Source organism: Hemibagrus wyckioides, linkage group LG21, assembly GCF_019097595.1.
Source record: "Hemibagrus wyckioides isolate EC202008001 linkage group LG21, SWU_Hwy_1.0, whole genome shotgun sequence".
Classification (NCBI taxonomy): domain Eukaryota; kingdom Metazoa; phylum Chordata; class Actinopteri; order Siluriformes; family Bagridae; genus Hemibagrus; species Hemibagrus wyckioides.
The window spans coordinates 12,093,841-12,114,949 of record NC_080730.1 but is presented as its reverse complement, the minus strand read 5'-3'; the positions used below and the strand labels follow the sequence as shown (position 1 = coordinate 12,114,949).

General features: G+C 38.9%; 2 protein-coding genes across 3 annotated transcripts in view; both read left to right on the top strand.

The window, feature by feature from the left end:
- Positions 1 to 12,515: 12,515 nt before the first annotated feature.
- LOC131342869 (red-sensitive opsin) lies at positions 12,516 to 18,007 on the top strand. The gene is made up of 6 exons (XM_058374127.1): positions 12,516 to 16,092; positions 16,239 to 16,535; positions 16,668 to 16,836; positions 16,934 to 17,099; positions 17,181 to 17,420; positions 17,501 to 18,007. The coding sequence occupies exons 1-6, from the start codon at positions 15,990 to 15,992 to the stop codon at positions 17,600 to 17,602; spliced, it is 1,077 nt and encodes a 358-aa protein (XP_058230110.1). The 5' UTR covers positions 12,516 to 15,989; the 3' UTR covers positions 17,603 to 18,007.
- Positions 18,008 to 19,255: 1,248 nt separating this feature from the next.
- gnl3l (G protein nucleolar 3 like) overlaps positions 19,256 to 21,109 on the top strand; it is a 20,962-nt gene continuing 19,108 nt past the window's right edge. The window contains exons 1-2 of one of the 2 annotated variants that reach the window (XM_058373268.1): positions 19,256 to 19,344; positions 19,443 to 19,483. In XM_058373268.1, the coding sequence (XP_058229251.1) occupies positions 19,335 to 19,344; positions 19,443 to 19,483 (51 nt within the window). In that variant the 5' untranslated portion in view covers positions 19,256 to 19,334. Of the gene's footprint in view, positions 19,348 to 19,442; positions 19,484 to 21,109 lie in introns of both variants that reach the window. The other variant, XM_058373267.1, reaches the window with a different exon arrangement.

Sequence of the window (21,109 nt, the reverse complement as noted above, 5' to 3'; positions counted from 1 at the left end):
TCAACCTATTCCCCTGAGATGCAGACACTGGGCTGGCATGCTGGTGTGAGATTTTTTTTTATTTCATCATCATTTCAATTTTCTTTGTTTTATGTTCTTTGTTCTACTCCCTAGTCACTGTCATAGTTCTACCACCTTAAAAATTCAAGTTTTACCACTGGTTCTGAGCAATTGTTGATTAACAAAACAAGATCAGAGTGGGGTAAAACTCCAAACCTAAGTAATCCACTTTAAAATTCCTGAATGATTACTGGTCATTGTCATGGATACCCCAGACAGTTCCCCACCACCACTAGAGGGCATCCCTGCACATCTTATTTGATTGTGATTTCCATTTGCTCTGTTATTATGTTCACTCATTCTGTTGTTGCACTCACCCCCATTGCTATGAAGTGCTTTGAGAAACTGGTCACCTCATAGGGAGCCTTCCACCTGACCCACACCAGTTTGCCTACCATCTGAACATGTCAATGCAATTTCCACTGCTCTTTATGTAGCTCTCACCCAACTGGATAATAACAACACATTAGGATGCTGTCCATCAATTTCAGCTCTGCATTTAACACAGTCATTCCCACTAAACTGATCACTAAGCTCAGTGCATATATATATATATAAGCAGATGGATTATGGACTTTCTAACTGTAAGATCTCAGCCTGTAAGGTTGGGTAATCACATATCCTCAACCCTTATCTTGAACACCAGTGTCCCATAAGGCTGCATGCTGAACCCACTGCTCTACTCCCTTTTCACCCATGACTGTGTTCCTCTGTATAACTCCAACATCTTTATCAAGTATGCAGGTTAAACCACAGTGGTTGGTCAGACAAGCAATAACGAAAATCAGCCTACAGGGAGGAGATCCATAGCCTGTCAGCATGGTGTTCCTCTAACAACTGCACCCTTGATTCCACAAAGACCAAAGAGCTCATTGTGGACTTACAGAAATCTAATAACAGCAGACACTCCCCTATCTACCTCAAGCGTGCCTTCAGCTTAAAGTTCCTGAGCATCCCCATCGCTGAGAATCTAAAGTCTATCTGCTGAGATCTTGACTAATTTTTACTGCTGCATCATTGAGACCATCCTGGAGAACTCCATCACAGTGTGGTATGGCAGCTCCATGATGTGTAAAAGGAAATCACTGCAAAGGGTGGTGAAAGCTGCCCAACACATCACTGTCACCAAACTTCCTGCCATTAAGTCTCTTTACCACAGCAGATGTCTGCACAGAGCACAAAAAATCATTAAGGTCTCCTCCCACTCAAGTCACAAACTGGTCAACCTCCTTTAATCCTGGAAGAGATACAGGGCCATCCAACAGCAGGTTTAGGGCCATTTTTCCCTACAGCCATAAACCTTCTGAAGTTTACCCTACACTATGACTGGTGTTTCAGTAATACTATACTGCCCTCACTACTCATCACCTTGCAGTTCTGCTTCACCCTGTACATTCTGTTATGTCATCTCTACATATTTACATAATAATAACTGTATGTAATTGTAAATTCAAAGCTTGCCCTAGTTTATCTCTCTGTATGTATACACCGATCAGGCATAACATTATGAGCACTGACAGGTGAAGTGAATAACACTGATTATCTCCTCATCATGGCACTTGTTTGTGGGTGGGATATATTAGGCAGCAAGTGAACATTTTGTCCTCAAAGTTGATGTGCTAGAAGAAGGAAAAATGGGTAAGCTTAAGGATTTGAACGAAGGGCCAAATTGTGATGGCTAGATGATTGGATCAGAGCATCTGCAATACCGCAGTTTTTGTGGGGTGTTCCAGTAGTCAGTATCTATCAAAGTGGTCCAAGGAAGGAACAGTGCTGAACTGGTGACAGCGTCATGGGCGGCCAAAGCTCATTGATGCACGTGGGGAGCGAAGGCTTGCCCATGTGGTCCGATCCAACAGACGAGATACTGTTGCTGAAATTGCTAAAAAAAAGTTAATGCTGGTTCTAATAGAAAGGTGTCAGAACACCTTTTACACAGTACACAGTACATCACAGTTTGTTGAGTATGGGGCTGCATAGCTGCAGACCAGTCAGGATGCCCATGCTGACCCCTGTACACCAGCAATTGGCATGTGAGCATTAGAACTGGACCACAGAGCAATGGAAGAAGATGGCCTGGTCTGGTGAATCACGTTTTCTTTTACATCAAGTGGATGGCCGGGTGCGTGTGCGTCACTTACCTGGCAAACACATGGCACCAGGATTCACTATGGGAAGAATGCAAGTCGCCATAGGCAGTGTCATGCTTTGGACAATGTTCTACTTGGAATACTTATACTGGTTCTGCCATCCATGTGGGTGTTACTTTGACACATACCACCTACCTAAGCAATGTAGCAGACCATGTAAACACTTTCATGAAAACAGTATCATGGTTCAGCAGGATAATGCACCGTGCCACAAAGCAAAATGGTTCAGGAATAGTTTGATGAGCACAACAAGAGTTTGAGGTGTTGACTTGGCCTCCAAATTCCCCAGATCTCAATCCAATCAAGCATCCGTGGGATGTGCTAAGAGGCGTAAAAGGAGTTGCTGTGATATCTGACAGGTGACAACAATCTCTCATTGGCTATTCTCAGAAAAAAAAAAGAAAAAAGTGACATGACAAAAAGAAGACCATACTCACAATGACAGCACTCTCTGTTTGTACAGATTGTTTGTTTATCACAAATCTCTCCATTGCATTGAGTACCCTTGTTTCTCTGTTTGTGCCTTGTTTTACCACAGTCCAGTTTTGGATTGGTCTGCCTTGGATTTACTCAACTGCACTTGTGCCCTCACAATCTTTGTCTCATTTGATCTCTGACATTATGCAACTAGATAATTGTTTTTGATTTTTCCTTTTTTTCCCTAAGAAAGTTTCTGATTGATTTGAATTTATTTTTATATGTTGTAACTTAACACTGAGGGTGTAAAAAGTTATATGAATCGTCTTGGTTTATTTATTTTTTATATCACAAAAACCTGATTACACATGAGTGTTTAGTCTTTTTATATCCATTGTATTAGAAGGATGCCCCAAAAGCTCTACCTTAGTCTTATCAGGCCTGACATGTATTGCCATATGGTTTGAAGTGATTTAGGTGGCTAGGGGGGATTTTCTTTTCCTCAATGTGAAAGGGTGATGTCTAGTCACCCTACACTGACTAGAAGTGCAAATACTCTACAAACACAAATACCTGCTCAGCATCTTCCTCTCTTGTAAAATGTTACATTTTATCCAATACTTCCCAGATAGCAAGCTACCATTAAAACAATGTTGAGTAAATGTTGATTTGTCAACACTGACTGCATTGAATTAATGTTGCAATGCGATGTTGGTTCTATTTCATTTGCACCTGCAATTAACGTTGAAACAATAGTGAGATTTCAGCAGAAAATCAATCAAATTGTCAGTGAATCAGTGTCATGAAGTGATGTTGGTTCAATGTCACTTTTGCAACCTAAGTTAATGTTGAAACAATGATTGAGATTGCAACCACAAATCAATGGCTATATTATTGATTCAACATTACAAAGTGATGTTTTTTCAACGTCAGTTTTGTACCCTCATTTACTGTTGAAACAATATTAAGGTTAAGAAAAAAACAACCATTCTCATACCATTGATTCCATGTTGTCATAGATTTTATATTTATAAATAAATATAACATTTTATCAACATTACAGTACAGTGTTGATTCTAGCCTCCTGATGGTCCAGCAGCAGGATCCTGCATGCTTGTTGCTGTGGCCAGGTTTTAATTCCAGGGCAGGGCGCTAACCCAGCCACTGAAAGCTTAACTCTCAGTGGTCTCCATATGAAGGGTAGGCAGAATTTTGGTAGAAGGCTGGACAGAGAACTGGACTCTGGAAGCTGATTGAAGAGGAGCCTGCATTTTGGTGGAGACTGCAGTGAAACACATTATTTTAAATGTAAACCATTTGCGAAATTACATTTTGGGATGTCCACATAAATGAAACAATTGCATACAGTGTCTTTGCCATTGTCTTGGTTACATAAACATCACTGTTATACCTGGAAATACAATTCTAGGAGCTGGGCAGAGCTTTATTTTTTGAACTTCATCTTCTGCATCTTCTGATGTTCTGTTTTAGACAGGATTGGAATTCTGTTAATCAAAATCTAAAGACAAAATCACAATGTACTTTTTAATAGATAGGTAAAAAATGGATTTATACAAACATGTTAATAAAAAAAATGTATGTATTTAATTACAGTCAGAAACAGTACAATTTTAAACCTACACAAAAACTAGGCAATAAAGATACAGAAAAAAAGGAACAGAAAAATAATAGTAGATGATTAAAATTGTTCAAGAGAATGTCAGGTTCAACAAACAAGACTTTTATATAGGATGCACCTGTTTTCTCTTTAATGAGACTACTGAGAAGTGCACATGCAACACCGAAATGGGTGTTTCTTAATCAATGGGCATTTTCAAACTACAGTGGATGGTCCACCCCTTAGTCAAGCCCCCAATGGATGAGAACAAATCAGTTAGCATTCTGTAGATTAAAAACATCCATGATGCTGAATCATCAAATCAATATCCATGTCTCCCAAATTATTTGTGCTGTCTGCTTTGATCAGAATTTCAATGTTGATTGAACATACTTTAAATATTGAAATATCATTCTCAACCAAGATGATGGTTTAGATGAAACCTCAACATTGTAGCAATATCACTTTGCTATCTGGGTTTCTTTTGAAAATGATTCGTTAGTGTGAACAGTACAAATGTTCAGTCAGATTTTTAAAATGTACACTATTGAACTATAAAACAAACTATGAAAAAATGTTCATGGTTAGATGTTTTTTGTTTGTTTTTTTTACCATAGTGCAAGTACAGTTTCATACAGACATTAATTATCAGCTCTATGTTTAACATTCATTTAAAATTATGCAACTTTAGTACCTTTTAATCTATAATATCTCAGTAATAATCCTACATGCTCTCTAAATATAGCCTGCAGAATTGAGTAGTCAGGTCCGAATCTCAGTTATGCACAGGGGGCACATTGTGGCACTGTGTTAGAATGTGCCATGCTATTAAAAACATACAATTCATAAGATTCCCTTTTATGATTTTATTCACTGTAGCAAGAGAAACAGGCTAAAATGTCAGTGTAAATTCAAAGAAAATAAATTAAATTAAATTCAAACAAATTCAATGAAAAAGGTGGAAAAAAAGAAATTTGTATGTTAGTAAATAATGTACAATGTAATGTAATAGATCACTATTTGGGTAAAACCCTAATGAAAGCTGTCCAAGTCTTTAGATGAATTGTGGCAAATTCTTCAAGATGCATAATAAAACATTCCAGCCAATTTCCTTTTTATACTAGTGGTGCATTTTTCAAGAGAAACGGTTGTAACAGCAAACACCTACTTTATTGTATTAGTGTTTACTCCACTTCATTGTTCTTCAGTGCATCATTTTAATTTTTGTTCAAAATCTTTCTTCTACTGCATTTTTAAAAATTGTGCCTAAGACCTTTGTAAAGTTATAGATATCTTTCAAATCATTCAATATCCTATGAATGGCAGGATATTTAGAAAAACAAAATTTATTTATACTGTTTATAAACATCATGTTAATTATAATTTAGACAGCTAAATAACACCTTCAATATTTTAGAATTTTGACCTTTTTTATTTTAATCTAAAAGGTGTAAAGGATGAAATTAAAAAGGATACAGACTGTTCTCTGTATGTGCTCCTCATTGTGATGTGCACTCCTGTGTAATAACCCCCCACCACCCTTCCCAACTACTTTATGAAAGATCACAACAGGATGTGGTAAAGGATAAAGCCTGGCCATGCCATGCTTTTCAGTTAAACCCAGCTTTCCCTAACCTGAACCATCAATCTGCACGGATTAGCAAGGTTTGGACTGAGTCCTTGTCAGTAGTAATTAGTACCTGGTGTAGAGCGTAACCAGGAAGCCTGAGCTCCCAGTAAGCTGCTTTGCACCCAACAGAAATGTCATTCCTTAACCAATGTTTCGTCGCTAAATAATATGAAATAAAGCCAAGATCACTAAATTAATATTAATTCAATGAGATGTAAGAAGTGTGATGAAAATATATTACAGGAGGTGTATTTTCCCTGAACACAGATACGGAGCATATCTACATTATGTAATGAATTTTGTTTATTTTTAAGCATGTGACAATAATCAGGTTATGTGAGAAACAAACAATGCTTAGAGAGTGAGATAAGGTAAGAGAGTTAAGATTCACATAAAAAATGAAATTTAAATTTACAGTAAAGGGTTAGTGTGAGCAAAACAGTCGTGCCAGTAACCATTTTGGAAGGTTAATGCACTATAAGTCTACTATAATGTCTACTATAAGTCCTTTTTGAAGTACTCTTATGACTAATGATTTTAAGGTGTTATATATGTAGAACTCTTTAGGTGTGTGTTGGGAAGTTGGAACAGAAAATCATCTGAGGGATGGGTGAGTGCCTCCAAATACAGGGACATCCATGAAGAAACCTCCACCAGAGTGTACACAATCTCAGACTGGGGTGACAATGGCTTCAGGGCAATTCTCAGAATGTACTTGAGTGGCCTGGCCAAAGCCCAGAGAGACCTGAATATGGCAGTTCACAGATGCAGAGCTTGAGACAATCTGCCATGAATTATGGGATAAGCTTGCCCAACTTTCACATAACTTTTTAATTGAAAACAACCAATATTGTGTTCATGACATTTCATAGCAGAAACCCTGCCTGAATTGACAATTTCAAGTTGAGGTAAAGTTTTACATAAATTGTGCATGCACGTTCAAGGATTTGCCATCATCTGTTTGAAGGTAATTGATGTGGACACTGGGTGCTGCCACAAGACCAGGAAGGAGGAGTTGATATATTTTATGTACTTTAATGTACAAATAATTATCCCAAATGTAACAGGGTGCTGTTAAATTTTAGACATATAAATTATAAAATGTTACTGTGATACTGTATGTGTTATAATGTTAATCGTTAAAGGATTGATGGGGAGTCGATTTCTAGAGTCAGTCCTTCAGCTTTGACTAGGAGTTGATGGATTCTTTCAACTCTGTGTTGATTAAAATGAACCAATCTACTTTTTTTTTTGCCTGAAAGTACTGCTGTGTAGTTCAACTAATTTGGTGTGCTGGTTTGAGTCTAATCTAATCGAATGAAACATATATTGCCCTCTTTCTGTGCATCTATCTACATTTACAGCATTTGGTAGATGCACTTATATAGAGCAACATACAAAAGTGCTTAGACAGTTTCTATCAATTAAAAGATTATTACAGGATCACTAGTTCACAGAGTAAGTATACCATGAGTCTAAAACTTTGTTGGGAGGAAATATAGCACACAAACTATTTATTTATTTAGTTATTTCTAAACAAACAGGGGAAAAGTGCTAGTTTAAATATTTCAGGAAGAAGCAAATCATTTGTCAATCTGTCATTTGCAGATGTGCTGAATGACTTCTACACTAGGTTTGAGGTGCAGTACAACATAGCAGCAAAGAAGAGTGAGAAGTGAGGAGAGCTCTATGCAGAGTTAACCCACAGAAGTCTGTTGTTACATGCTGTTTTTGCACATCGACTTGATTGCTACTGATGCTATTTTGCACACATTTCAAACTGTGTACTGCATCAGCTATATATATATATATATATATATATATATATATATATATATATATATATATATATATATATATATATATGGTTGAAATGACAATAAAAGCTTCTTGACATGAGTCTGCAGCTCAGCTCTTTGGATAATTAGGAGTTTTTCCCCTACCTAAATGCCAAAACAGAAGAGGCTAGATGCATACATAACTTGTACCATGAGATGGTGGGACCAGTGCTACAAGATCTGAGGTAGCAGGGTGCAGTACAAGGAATAACATGAGCTTTGAGGTAAGAGGGTGCTGGTCCATTTTTGGCTTTGTAGGCAAGCATCTTTTAAATCAGAGATATTCAACATTAAGTGGAATCACAAAATAACCGCAACAAAGGCATGTGGCCTATCAAATCACACAGCTCAATAAGGAGACTTGCATTATGGTTATTCTAGTGACATCACATGCACATCACCTGACCTTACACGTGTGTTCCACACGAAAATAAGTGGAATCACAAAATAACTTTATCAGAACTCTTGGCACAAGAAGGAGAACTGTATGATGAGTTTTCTAGTGATGTCACATGCTCCTTACATTATATTACATACCTGCCAACCCCCAAAATGTTTAAAATAAATTACAGCAACATAGACAAGTGACATATCAAAATATATGAATCACTGAGGATAATTGCATTACAAATATTATAGTGATGTCCTGTGATGTCACATGTAAGGAAATTACAAAACTAAATAAAATCTCTATCTATTCATATATTTATTTATTTTGTTAAAACTGCACTTTATCATATAATAACATCTAATTATTATTACTATTATTATTGTTATTATTATTATTATTATTATTATGTTGGCTTGTACAAATCCAACATTCTCTATAGCTTCAAGATTCAAGATTCAAGAAGCTTTATTGTCATTTCAACCACATATAGCTGGCGCAGTACATAGTGAAATGAAACAACGTTTCTCCAGGACCTGGTGCTACAGAAACATACAACAACAAGTTCAACACAAAACAACACCACAGAGCTAGGACAGAGGTTTGTCTTAGCCACGTAAAGTGCACAGTGTGCAGCTAGGTGCAAACAGAGCATAGACAAGACAGTGCAAAAAGACAATAAATACAATAAAGACAACACAAAAGAACACAGGACACTTAGCGCCGAAAAGAAATAAAAGAACATGTGTACTGGAATGCAAGTGAAATAAAATAGATAAAGTGAAATGAAGTAAAAAATAAAAAAAGTATTGTGCAAAAATATTGTGCAAAAATACACAGCAGCGGTTGAGGTAGTGCAAATAGAATAAACATAAATATAACTATAGCAGCGGATGACAGGTAGAGGTAGTGCAGTAAGTAATGAACAATATAAATTATGTGTGTGTGTATGCGTCCACACAGTCAAGAGAGAGTGTGTGTATCTGTGTGTGAGAGAGACAGAGAGTTAATATACAGTTCAGTCCTGAGTGAGAGTGTGTGTGTGTGTGTGTGTGTGAGAGAGAGTGTAGAACAGTTCAGTCCTGAGTGAGAGTGTGTGTGAGAGTGTAGAACAGTTCAGTCCCGGGTGTTGAGGAGCCTGATGGCTTGAGGAAAGAAACTGTTACACAGTCTGGTTGTGAGGGCCCGAATGCTCCGGTACCTCTTTCCAGATGGCAGGAGGGTGAAGAGTGTGTGTGAGGGGTGTGTGGGGTCAGCCCAATGCTGTTGGCTTTGCGGATGCAGCGTGCGGTGTAAATGTCTGTGATAGAGGGGAGAGAGACTCCGATGATCTTCTCAGCTGTCCTCACTATCCGCTGAAGGGTCTTGCGATCCGAGACGGTGCAGTTCCCAAACCAGGCAGTGATGCAGCTGCTCAGGACGCTCTCTATGGTCCCTCTGTAGAACACAGTCAGGATGGGGGAAGGGAGATGGGCTTTCCTCAGCCTCCTCAGGAAGTAGAGGCACTGCTGGGCTTTCTTGGTGATGGAGCTGGTGTTGAGTGACCAGGTGAAGTTCTCCGCCAGATGGACACCAAGGAATTTGATGCTCTTGACGATCTCCACAGAGGAGCCGTCGATGGACAGCGGAGAATGGTCACACTGTGCTCTCCTGAAGTCAACAACCAACTCTTTGGTCTTGTCGACGTTCAGGGTGAGGTTGTTGGCTCTGCACCAGGCTGTTAGATGTTGCACCTCCTCTCTGTATGCTGACTCGACATTCTTGCTGATGAGACCCACCACGGTCGTGTCATCGGCGAACTTGACGATGTGGTTGGAGTTGTGCATTGCTGCACAGTCGTGAGTCAGCAGAGTGAACAGCAATGGACTGAGCACACAGCCCTGAGGAGCTCCAGTGTTCAGTGTGGTGGTGCTGGAGATACTGCTCCCGATCCGGACTGACTGTGGTCTCCCAGTCAGGAAATCCAGGATCCAGTTGCAGAGAGAGGTGTTCAGGCCCAGGAGACTCAGCTTCTTAATCAGCTGCTGAGGGATGATTGTGTTGAATGCTGAACTGAAATCTATGAACAACATTCGAACGTAGGAGTCTTTACAGTCCAGGTGTGTGAGGGCCAGATGGAGGGTTGTGGTGATGGCGTCGTCCGTGGAACGGTTAGGACGATAAGCAAACTGCAAGGGGTCCAGCGAGGGTGGTAGCTGTGACTTGATGTGCCTCATGACGAGCATCTCGAAGCATTTCATCACGACTGGTGTGAGTGCAACAGGACAGTAGTCATTGAGGCAGGAAACCGTGGACTTCTTTGGCACAGGGATGATGGTCGTTGTCTTGAGGCACGTAGGGATGATGGAGCTGCTCAGCGAGATGTTGAAAATGTCAGTGAAGACATCTGCTAGCTGCTCTGCACACTCCCTGAGAACTCTGCCAGGAATGTTGTCTGGTCCAGCAGACTTCCGTGGGTTAACTCTGCATAGAGTTCTCCTCAAGTCAGCCGTGGTGAGACAGAGCACTGGGTCATTAGGAGGAGGGATGGTCTTTCTCGCTGTTGTGTTGTTCTGTGCCTCAAACCGAGCGTAGAAGTCGTTCAGCGCAACTGGAAGGGAGGCATCACTGTCACAGGAAGGTGAAGTTGTCCTGTAGTTGGTGATCGCCTGAATGCCCTGCCACATGCGCCGGGAGTCTCTGCTGTTCTGGAAGTGGCCGTGGATTCTCTGGGCGTGTGCACGCTTCGCCTCTCTGATGGCTCGGGACAGTTTGGCCCTTGCTGTTTTTAAGGCCGCCCTGTCCCCTGATCTGAAGGCAGAGTCTCTCGACTTCAGGAGAGCACGCACTTTCGCAGTCATCCACGGCTTCTGGTTGGAGCGTGTTGTGATGGTCTTGTAGACGGTCACGTCAGCGATGCATTTCCCGATGTAGCCGGTCACTGATGCCGTGTACTCCTCCAAGTCAATAGTGTCGCCGTTGGTTGCAGCCTCCCTAAACATGTCCCAGTCAGTGCACTCAAAACAGTCTTGAAGAGCAGAGATGGCTCCTGCTGGCCAGGTCTTAACCTGTTTCAGAACCGGTTTAGAGCGCCTGACGAGTGGTCTGTATGCTGGAATCAACATAACAGAGATGTGGTCTGAGTAGCCGAGATGGGGGTGGGGCTCGGCACGATACGCGCCGGGAATGTTTGAATAAACAACATCCAGCGTGTTCGCCCCTCTCGTAGCAAAGTCCACATACTGATGGAATTTAGGGAGCACTGTTCTGAGATTTGCATGATTGAAATCTCCGGCGATGATAAACAGTCCGTCGGGGTGAGCATTCTGCAGCTCGCTAATAGCTCCGCACAGCTCACATAATAAGCTTAATAATAAGCTTTTTCAGCTTATTATTATTATTTTTAAACAAAACAAAAAAAATAAATGCTACTCCTTTTAAGCTACATGCACCAAACCCACCAAAGACATTTAGCCTGTTCGGACTTATTGTGCTGTGACTTTTGAGCTTATGGGACTTTTTCAGTTGGTAGCTCAAATTTGCCAAAAATCCCATTGACTGTTGAATCCTTCTGACTGGTCAAGATGTATTTTTTAACTAATCAAACTATAGTTTCTACCTTATCTTTTTACCAACGAGCCTTGTTATCTCTGTCAAGGACATTTACACCACACTGAACCCGCCATCCCAATAGCATTGTGATGACCCCACACACCGCTCACACACACTCTTGCACACCTCTTTATTAGTGCTGCTTTAAAACTGCTGCTAAGTATCCGATGTTTACAGCCAAATCTTTTTGTTTTCTAAGAAAATTGCACATTTCATCTACTCAAGCCAACATCAATGTTTGCCATGATAAACCTATTTACCTATTTATTAGTATTGTGCTGAGACTAAAAATTTCTCAAAGTTACTCCTTCTGGGTATATTAATCTACATTCCCCAAACATGCCAAAGACATTCAGCCTGTTCTGGTGCTTCCAAGTGCTATGGTTTTTCTAAATAATTAAAATTATGATTTTCTGTTACAGAAGCTCAAATCGGCCAAATTTCCCACTGACTGTTTCAGAAGAATGTATTATAGCAGTATTGCAACCAATAGTGAAGCCCAAACCATCACCAATCACAGCTTCACCTGAGGCACACAACATTTCGCGTGCTTCTTTGGGACTTACTATAACTATACTATACTATACTATACTATGCTACTACATACTATGCTTTGGGACTTACTATAACCATACTATAACTACTCCTCAAATGTCTAAATGTTATTTTTCTGGTCCATGCAAGATTAAACTGTATTATCTAGTATTTTCTTATGTGTTTAATAGAAATTCAACAGAATTTGACTTTGATTTAATGGTGCAGATCAAGTGGTTGATTTAGATGGTGCAGATCAAGTGGTTGCCTGTTACAGAGTCTTCTGTTCATTTTTTAGTTTTTCTTATCTTTTTCTATCTGCCTTTTTTCTTTTTAAATATTTCTTTCAACTTACAAACTGCTGCACTGTGGAGACCAAAGTAGTGATGTTTATCCTGGTAATATTTATACTTTTTGCACTGTTTCCTCCTCCTCTTTAACACTGTTTTCAAGAGGATGTGGAAAAGGTGGAGCCGTGTCAGAGCTTGATACCACACATAACAGACCCATTCTTCCATCAATGATCTTCAAGCTAGCAGCGTTGACTGCCAGTGTAGCATCATGCTGTTTACCGAAACATGGCTAACATGGACACAAACGCAACTGTGGATGGATTCCATCTGGTGACGGAAGACATGGTAATGGATAGTGCTAAGAGAAGAGGGCAGGATGCTGGCAGTATTTGTGAATTATTGATGGTTTAGCACTAATTATGCCTCTCCTTCTCACATGCTGCCAACTTTCGGTCAGTATGTCACAAATCCACACATTCCTTTCCCTCCCCTGGAAAGATCAGACCACAGCTTTGTTTATCTCCTGCCTGTGTACCTATAAGCAGCCAGCTGTCACTCACACAGTAAGGAGATGGTCTGTAGATACACATGAAACTCTTGAAAGACTGTTTTTACTCTACTGGGTGGGAAGTACTTTGTGACCCTCATAGAGAGGACAGTCTCATACACTGCATAACGGACTATAGAAATTTATGTGTGTAAAATTCTGTACCCACCAGATCTGTAAAGTGTTTCTCCATCAACAAACTCTGGATCTCTCCTGATATAAAGGCACTCTTCAAGGAGAAAAAGAGGCCTTTTAATCAGGAAACAGAGAAGAACTGATGGCTGTACAGAAGTAGCTGAGGAGGAAGATCATGGAGGATGAATCTGCTACAGGAGAAAATGGATCGGCTGCATATAGAATAATATCAGTGTTATAAGTTTGGAAAGGTCTACAAACCATCTCAGACCACAAGAAAACTCACTCCCAGGCCATGGGAATCTGAAGTGGGTGAATGACCTGAACTTTTTCTTTAATAGGTTTCATTAGTCACATGCTCCTTCTGCCACCCAAACACCTCAGCCGTACTCCACCATCACTGTACTCCAAGCAGCCTGCCCCTGTAATGGTCCTGTTACTGTTAACAGTATTCACACTCTATACTGCAGACTTCAGATACAACACAGCTGGTTGTAACCTACTTCTCTGATAACTCTGCAAATATGAGCCTAATCACTGAGGAGGATGACTCAGAGTACAGAGAACTACTCCAGGACTTTTGAGTTTGGTGCCAGCAAAACTGCATCCAGATCAATGCAAGTAAGACCAAGGTGCTGGTGGTGGATTTCTGGATTTCATTTTTTATGCAGTTGTCTGTTGAGGCAGTGGCATCTCTGCTGAAGATGGGAAGAGACTGGATAAAATCATAAAGAAAGCCAGCTCTGTCCTGGATGCACTTCTGACCCAGTGCAGGTTGTGGGAGAATAAAGGATGATAGCTAAGCTGTCATGTATGCTGGAGAACAACTACCATCCATGAGACTCTGATAACACTGGGCAGCTCCTACAGTGGCAGGCTGATTTACCCTAAGTGTATGAAGGAGCGGTACCACAGGTACTTCCTCCCTGCTGATGTGAGACTGTACAACCAGCAGTGCTCCCAGGAGACCCCAACTGGACAATAAATCCTTGGGAAGCCCCCATCTCATATGAGAATTGTGTTATAATGTTGGGATGTATGTTGAAATCCTATTGTGGGTTTATATTATTATATTTTTGATATTTATATTTCTATATCTTGATCTTTTTCTTCAACTGCTATCCCCATACTGCTGTAACAGAGCAAATTTGCTCTTTTATAATATTTTTTTATTATATATTATCTGGCACCAACAATCACGCTATGGTTAATGTCAAAGAGGCCACACGTTTTCCTAATTTTGATGTTTGATGTGATCATTAACTGACGTTGTTGACCTGTATATGCATGGTTGTATGCATTGTGCTACTGCCACATGATTCCCTGATTGAATAACTGCATAAAATGAGCATGAGTACAGGTTTTCCTTTTAAAATGTATGCTGAATGTACATAGACTAAATGTTCATGTATGTGAATAAACTGCACTCAGAGTGCAGTGGTGCAGAGTGCAGTGGCAAGTTTAATAAGGTATACTGCCAACTGTTTGTGTGGAATACACATGAATATATGACTCTAAACTTAGACATTGCCTGGAATATGAATATCAGTTTTACCAATATTTAGGTTTATGCAGCAGTGGTTTTAAAGTCTTTCATATTAAATTGACTAATTCTCCAAAAATCAACCAACCTGGCAATGTAAATTAATCTTTGGAGTATGGCTTTATTTATTTTAAGTTTTATTTTGCTCATTTAAAATAATATAACATGTTGACCATTTCATTAGTATAACTTCCACCCAAAAAGTTGATTTAAGGATACTTTTTCTAACCTTAACCATTAGCTATAAGGGATTAGAAAGGTTTTACTCCATCCTTGTCAATACTAATTAAGATCAAATGTGCAGAGTAACAAGGCACCCTAGTTCTTCCAATAAGCCAATTTGAGCAAAGCTAAAACTTAACCTACACATCTGGTTTATGTGAAAAAGGTCATGAATTTAATTACATTTGAGGTCTGAGATATATGGGAATTAGAAATTATGTTCAGTATAATGAAAAACATATATCTACCAACACAGATTATCCCTTGAAACTTCATTTCACTCTAGGCTGGTATGGTGCTTTAAAAGTTACATTTATAATTCAAGCATATGCCACTATCTGAATCCATCAAGGGGTAACAGGTAAATAACCCTACAAAGTTATTTCTTAGTTGATTGGATTAATTAACTATTGTATGAGGCGCAACTTAAGCTAAATTTATTTACTAACATTTTACTTAAAACCATTAGTGTACACTTAGATCATAAAACCGTAAAAATAATAAGATATGAGATTAACAAGCTTTGCAAGTCTAACTCCTCTACTTCTGCCGAGTTACTTAGTAATTGCACTGCTACGCAGAAGACCAATTGTCAACATTTAATCAGAGTAAAGTGTCAAAGAGTTCTGTCTAAAGCTCCATGTCATGATGTGTAGATTCTACACATTAGCAATCCTGATTTCTGGAAGGAAAAGTAGCTTAGACCTTTCTAAGCTAATATATTAATTGGAGTTGTTTTCTTTTTTTTCCCCCAGTAACACATGCCCCCACTGACTTCATCCAGGCACAAGTACCAATCCTGACCCTGTTGTATGTCAGCCTGACTCCGCCTAGGCAATGTAGGTTGCATATAAAAGCACATAAAGATCAACCAGAGATCTACAGGTGCCCTTCAGTAAGAGACAGCTGAGAAACTAACAAACAAGTGAAGAATAAGCAATTTTTTTTAAATTACAGAAGAGGTAGAGGGATAACTAAACAAATAATTTGGGAGCATCACTTCATAACATTTAAAACCTCACAATGGCAGAGCAATGGGGGGAAGCGATCTTTGCAGCCAGGCGGCGAGGTGATGAAACAACACGAGAAACAGTCTTCGTTTACACCAACAGCAATAACACCAGAGGTGAGAGGGCTATCAAAAGAAAAAAAAAATTTTTAATTAGATTTTATCTGGCACCAGCCTGCTTCAAGCCCTCCAATTCATAAATTTCTGTTTATGCTCTAACATGCTTCATTGAACTTGCCCGAAGCTTTCTCTTTCTTTTTTAGATCCATTTGAGGGACCCAACTACCACATTGCACCAAGATGGGTGTACAATGCTGCAACATTATGGATGTTTTTTGTGGTTGTTGCCTCAACCTTCACTAATGGCCTGGTCCTGGTAGCTACAGCCAAATTCAAGAAGCTTCGTCACCCTCTGAACTGGATCTTGGTCAACCTTGCAGTAGCCGATCTTTTAGAGACACTGTTGGCCAGCACTGTTAGTGTCTGGAACCAAGCATTCGGCTACTTCGTTCTTGGACACCCGCTGTGCATTTTTGAGGGTTTCACCGTTGCCTGCTGTGGTAAGCAGTCTTGAATAAAGATGTAAGCATTTAACAAGATACTAGCACTAAACTGAAATAATTGCAATGCATATGTCTTGTTATTTTTTAAGTTTTTTGTCATTTAAATCCTATTAAAAATGAATTCCTCAGGTATTGCTGGTTTGTGGTCTCTGACTGTCATATCATTTGAGAGATGGGTGGTGGTGTGCAAACCTTTTGGAAATATAAAATTTGATGCTAAATTGGCAGCTGCTGGCATTATCTTTACTTGGATCTGGTCTGCATTTTGGACTTCACTACCTATGTTTGGTTGGAGCAGGTAAATTCATTGTCTTAAGTGTTGATCTTAACTAATCAAAGTGAGCAACCTAACGTAAAATGAATAGCATGAGCTCTAGAATTTTCTTGTCCTACAGGTATTGGCCTCATGGCCTGAAAACCTCTTGTGGCCCAGATGTATTCAGTGGAAGTGAAGACCCCGGAGTCCAGTCTTACATGATTGCACTTATGATCACCTGCTGCATTATCCCCTTGAGCATTATCATTCTCTGCTATCTTGCTGTGTGGATGGCCATCCGTGCTGTAAGAATTTTTTTATGATACAGTTGAAGTATTTTTTTCTTTTAACAGCTTACTCATCTTTGACATATCTATCTTTACTAGGTGGCAGCACAACAGAAAGAATCTGAATCTACACAAAAGGCTGAAAAGGAAGTCACCAGAATGATTTTTGTCATGATTGCTGCTTATGTTTTCTGCTGGGGACCATACACTTTCTTTGCCTGCTTTGCAGCTGCTAACCCTGGTTATGCCTTTCACCCACTGGCAGCAGCCATGCCTGCATACTTTGCAAAGAGTGCCACCATCTACAATCCCATTATCTATGTCTTTATGAATAGACAGGTAAGAAATGAACAGCCATGTGTGTCTACTTTTGAGTTTCCTCTGTAACTGTTATATTGATATGTTTTCTTGCCTTGTAGTTCCGTTCATGCATCATGCAGCTTTTTGGAAAGAAGGTTGATGATGGCTCTGAAGTCTCTTCTACCTCCAAAACAGAAGTCTCCTCTGTGGCGCCTGCATAAATATCTTCAGACGTGCGGCAAATTAAAAAGATTTTAGAACTTATTGTTTCTTCACTTTTTGTTACCCTGTAGTACACAATAGTCTGAAATATTTATGAAAATGGTATCAAGCTCCATATTGTATCAGCTTTAATCTATTTTGTAAGAAGACCAGAACTTTTGGTTGCAATGAAAAAGTGAACTAAACTGAATTTAATCCAGTAAGACATATTTGTCAAGATGTATTTTAAATTATAATATTATGCATGTGGTTGAAACAAGCCCGCATGATCATTTGTTTTTGCAGTTGTACTTTAAACACTATGTTACTCAATGTAAAATGTATTGTTAATGGATTTGTGTAATTGTTGTCAAAAGATTTTATAAGTTATGTAGGTTTGCAAATGACTAAAAACAAAACAAAAAATAGAGAATATACACTTTTTATGTAAAGCTGATTTATGTCTAAAATAAATATGCAGCAGATGGCTAAACTACAGTGAACTGTTCGTCTGTTTTAAATCTATTTCCGAACTATTAACAGCTTGTAAAAGACGGGGTAAAAAAAATAGAACATGTTTTACGATATATGTTAATAGCCCCAGGTCAGTTACTGTTATCTCAGTAGCCCCAGGTCAGATTACATATCCCCTAAAAAGTGTCCTGAGCATCCTTGGAGAAAAAACAACAGTCCCACAACATCACAGATCATCTGCCATACAAAACAGTGGGCTTTATGATCTTATAACCAGGGGACTAAACAAATATTTGTATACCCCACTGAAACAGACATTTATGAATGAGCTGTTATTAGCTTCTAAATACTCATCTGAAAGTTAAATAAAAATGGCATGCAGTTACATCTGGTTAATAAGAAGTATCATGAATGCCAATAATCATTATACTCTACTTTTTGCCATTGTTTTATTAGAGGGATGACAATTGAGCACCAAAAAATTCTCTCTGTCCTAGCAATATAATGTGTATATGTGTATCCATCCTCTCATTCATAACATGTGCCAAAGTTTTGTCTAAATATGCCATGCTGTCAGGGTGAACAATAATCCATACATAATCCATGGCTGTAATTTCATACATAGATAATGAGGAAATAATGTGGAGCTCCTTATCTGTGCAAATCACAATGCCAAATATGTCTTGGAATCCTGAATCTTAAATTCTATGAGGTAAAGGTGTTTTCTCCAGACATCTTCCCCTGCTATCTACTGGCTCGATCACAATGTCATTCCGTTTGCTAAGATCTTTCAGGGCTTGTATTGTTCTGTGGGTAGGCCTTTGTTGTATTTTTTTCTGTGGTTCCAATTTCTCTTTTACAGGTATTATTGAAATAATCTAAAGATAATAAGGAAATAATTCAGGGGAAAATTAAATACAGGGTTAAATACAGAATGTCTAAAATAAATGTCAGGAACATGCATTACTTCAAGGTAGAATCGGTCAGGTTGAGATATTCAAAATGGCTGAAAACAAACAGGAACGAAATCTAAAAGAAGAAACATGTAGCTAAGGTTATTTATTGACTTTTTATAGCATACAAGGTTGGCTAATAGAATATAGGGAGCAATAGAGTTGGCCTCTCTACTCACACCTCAGTCCAATAGGTGGCAGCAATCATTTCTGCTTGAAATCAACCTTCAATCATCCGGAAGAAGTATAAAAGACTTTTATGTTGCATAAGACTCTAGTTTTGTAGGAATCACGCTGTAGCTACTTTTTATGCACGTGTGAGGCCATGTCTAAAGGTAGTAAGTATGCTGCTTTTTATTTTTGTCTATCTGTCATTTGTACTTTGAAAAACATTACATTATAGAAAACTTTACGTTGTTTTATCCTGTTCCAGGACAAAAGCGAGCAAAAAGACTGGGGTTCTGTGGTAAAAAGGTGCGTAGTTCATGTGGCTAATGCTTACTGTCCGTCAATGCAAATAAGATAAGGACATTAAGAGCACTACGCCTGAGCACAAGTTTCTGTCTCTTATTTGGCAATAAAACAAAATAAAATAAACAAAATAGAATAAGATGAATTAAAAAAAAAAAAAAAAACAGGTGTACACAAATGAAGAAAAAAAGCATGGTTACGCTGAAGAAGACAGAGGACCACCTAAATCGGAGATCTATATTTTTCATAAGTTCGACTGAGGCACAGTTGGCTTCACCTTTGCCTTTAGGGATTTCTGCCTGCAGTAGATTCTGAACGGTGTGTTCCGGGGGTAAGATACCTTAACAACCAAGACCGAGCTACCAATAGCTATGGGACCCTCAACAAATTACTTTAGGTTTTTTTTATGTTAAATGTCCTTAACGATGTCAGTGTAATGAATAGTACGCTAATTATTTTTCATTAAAGGGCATTTGTATCCCGGGTTTGTTCTTAACACCAGTCAACGGAATGCTGGGTTATATTGTTTCATGTTTTGTATGGCTTATACTTGACCCAGCGTTAACAATGAATCCAGATCATTTCACACTGTTCATTCCTACAGTGTCATAATGTTCATATTTGCAGTGTCAACAACCATGATTAGATGAATACACTGTGCAGTCACTTTAAATAACTGCTAGGCTCACTCTTCTGCATCAGTGTTAGGAGGGAGGAGGATGGGTCTGCCATTCCTCGCCTGAGCAGGGATTATCTTTCATACCTTTTGTAATCTTTTTTTTTTTCTTTTTCTTTTTGCTCTTTAAGTTTATCATCTAGTTGACATGGCATTTGTTGATGGCCAGCTGTGGCAAAACTTTCAGCGTCATGTCAGTGTCCCGCTTTTGGGATATTCTGTCTTCTGCCCCCTTTTTATGCTGCTTTTGATAACTGTTGCTTTGCTGTTTTTCAAAAAATCTGAAGAATGCACAGTTCAGTTTCTGAACAGTTGTCTTTTGCTAAGCATCTAGATATAACACTCCAACACCACATTGTTTCACACTGCACATTAGGCTCAGCAATGTGTATTTAATGCCACAAAAGTAGTTCAAGCATTGCTTGAAGCAGGGTTTCCTAACCCTGGGTAAAAAGCTGAACTATAACCCACTTCTAAATTACGTGTGAAACTTTCCTAGACGTTAGGCTAAAAGTAGGATTTAGTATGATAATTACCTGTGGTTAAGCACATCGTGAAAAGCCCCTATGAATATTTGTGAGTAACAATGTCTTACGGTTTCATTTGTTTTTGTTGCAAGCCTATTTTACAGAGATGCTTCTGAAAATTTAAACTTTTTTGCTCCAAATCAATTTGTACTACACTATGCAGAATGCTTAAAATATAATACAACTCACAATTCATAATACGGTTTACTTTGTGCTATATAATACACATTCTGTAGAAAATATACCTCTCAGTTTAGGGTATTGAATTTTTCCACATTGTTATTTTTTGTTTTCATTGTAGTGGGACTTGTTTTTGACTGAAATAACTCTTGTTTATTTAAGATCTCTTTTTGAAATAAAAATGGAATGGCCTGAAGGTACAGACCACTTGACCTGGGCTGTGCTTGAAAATATCCAGTGTCTACA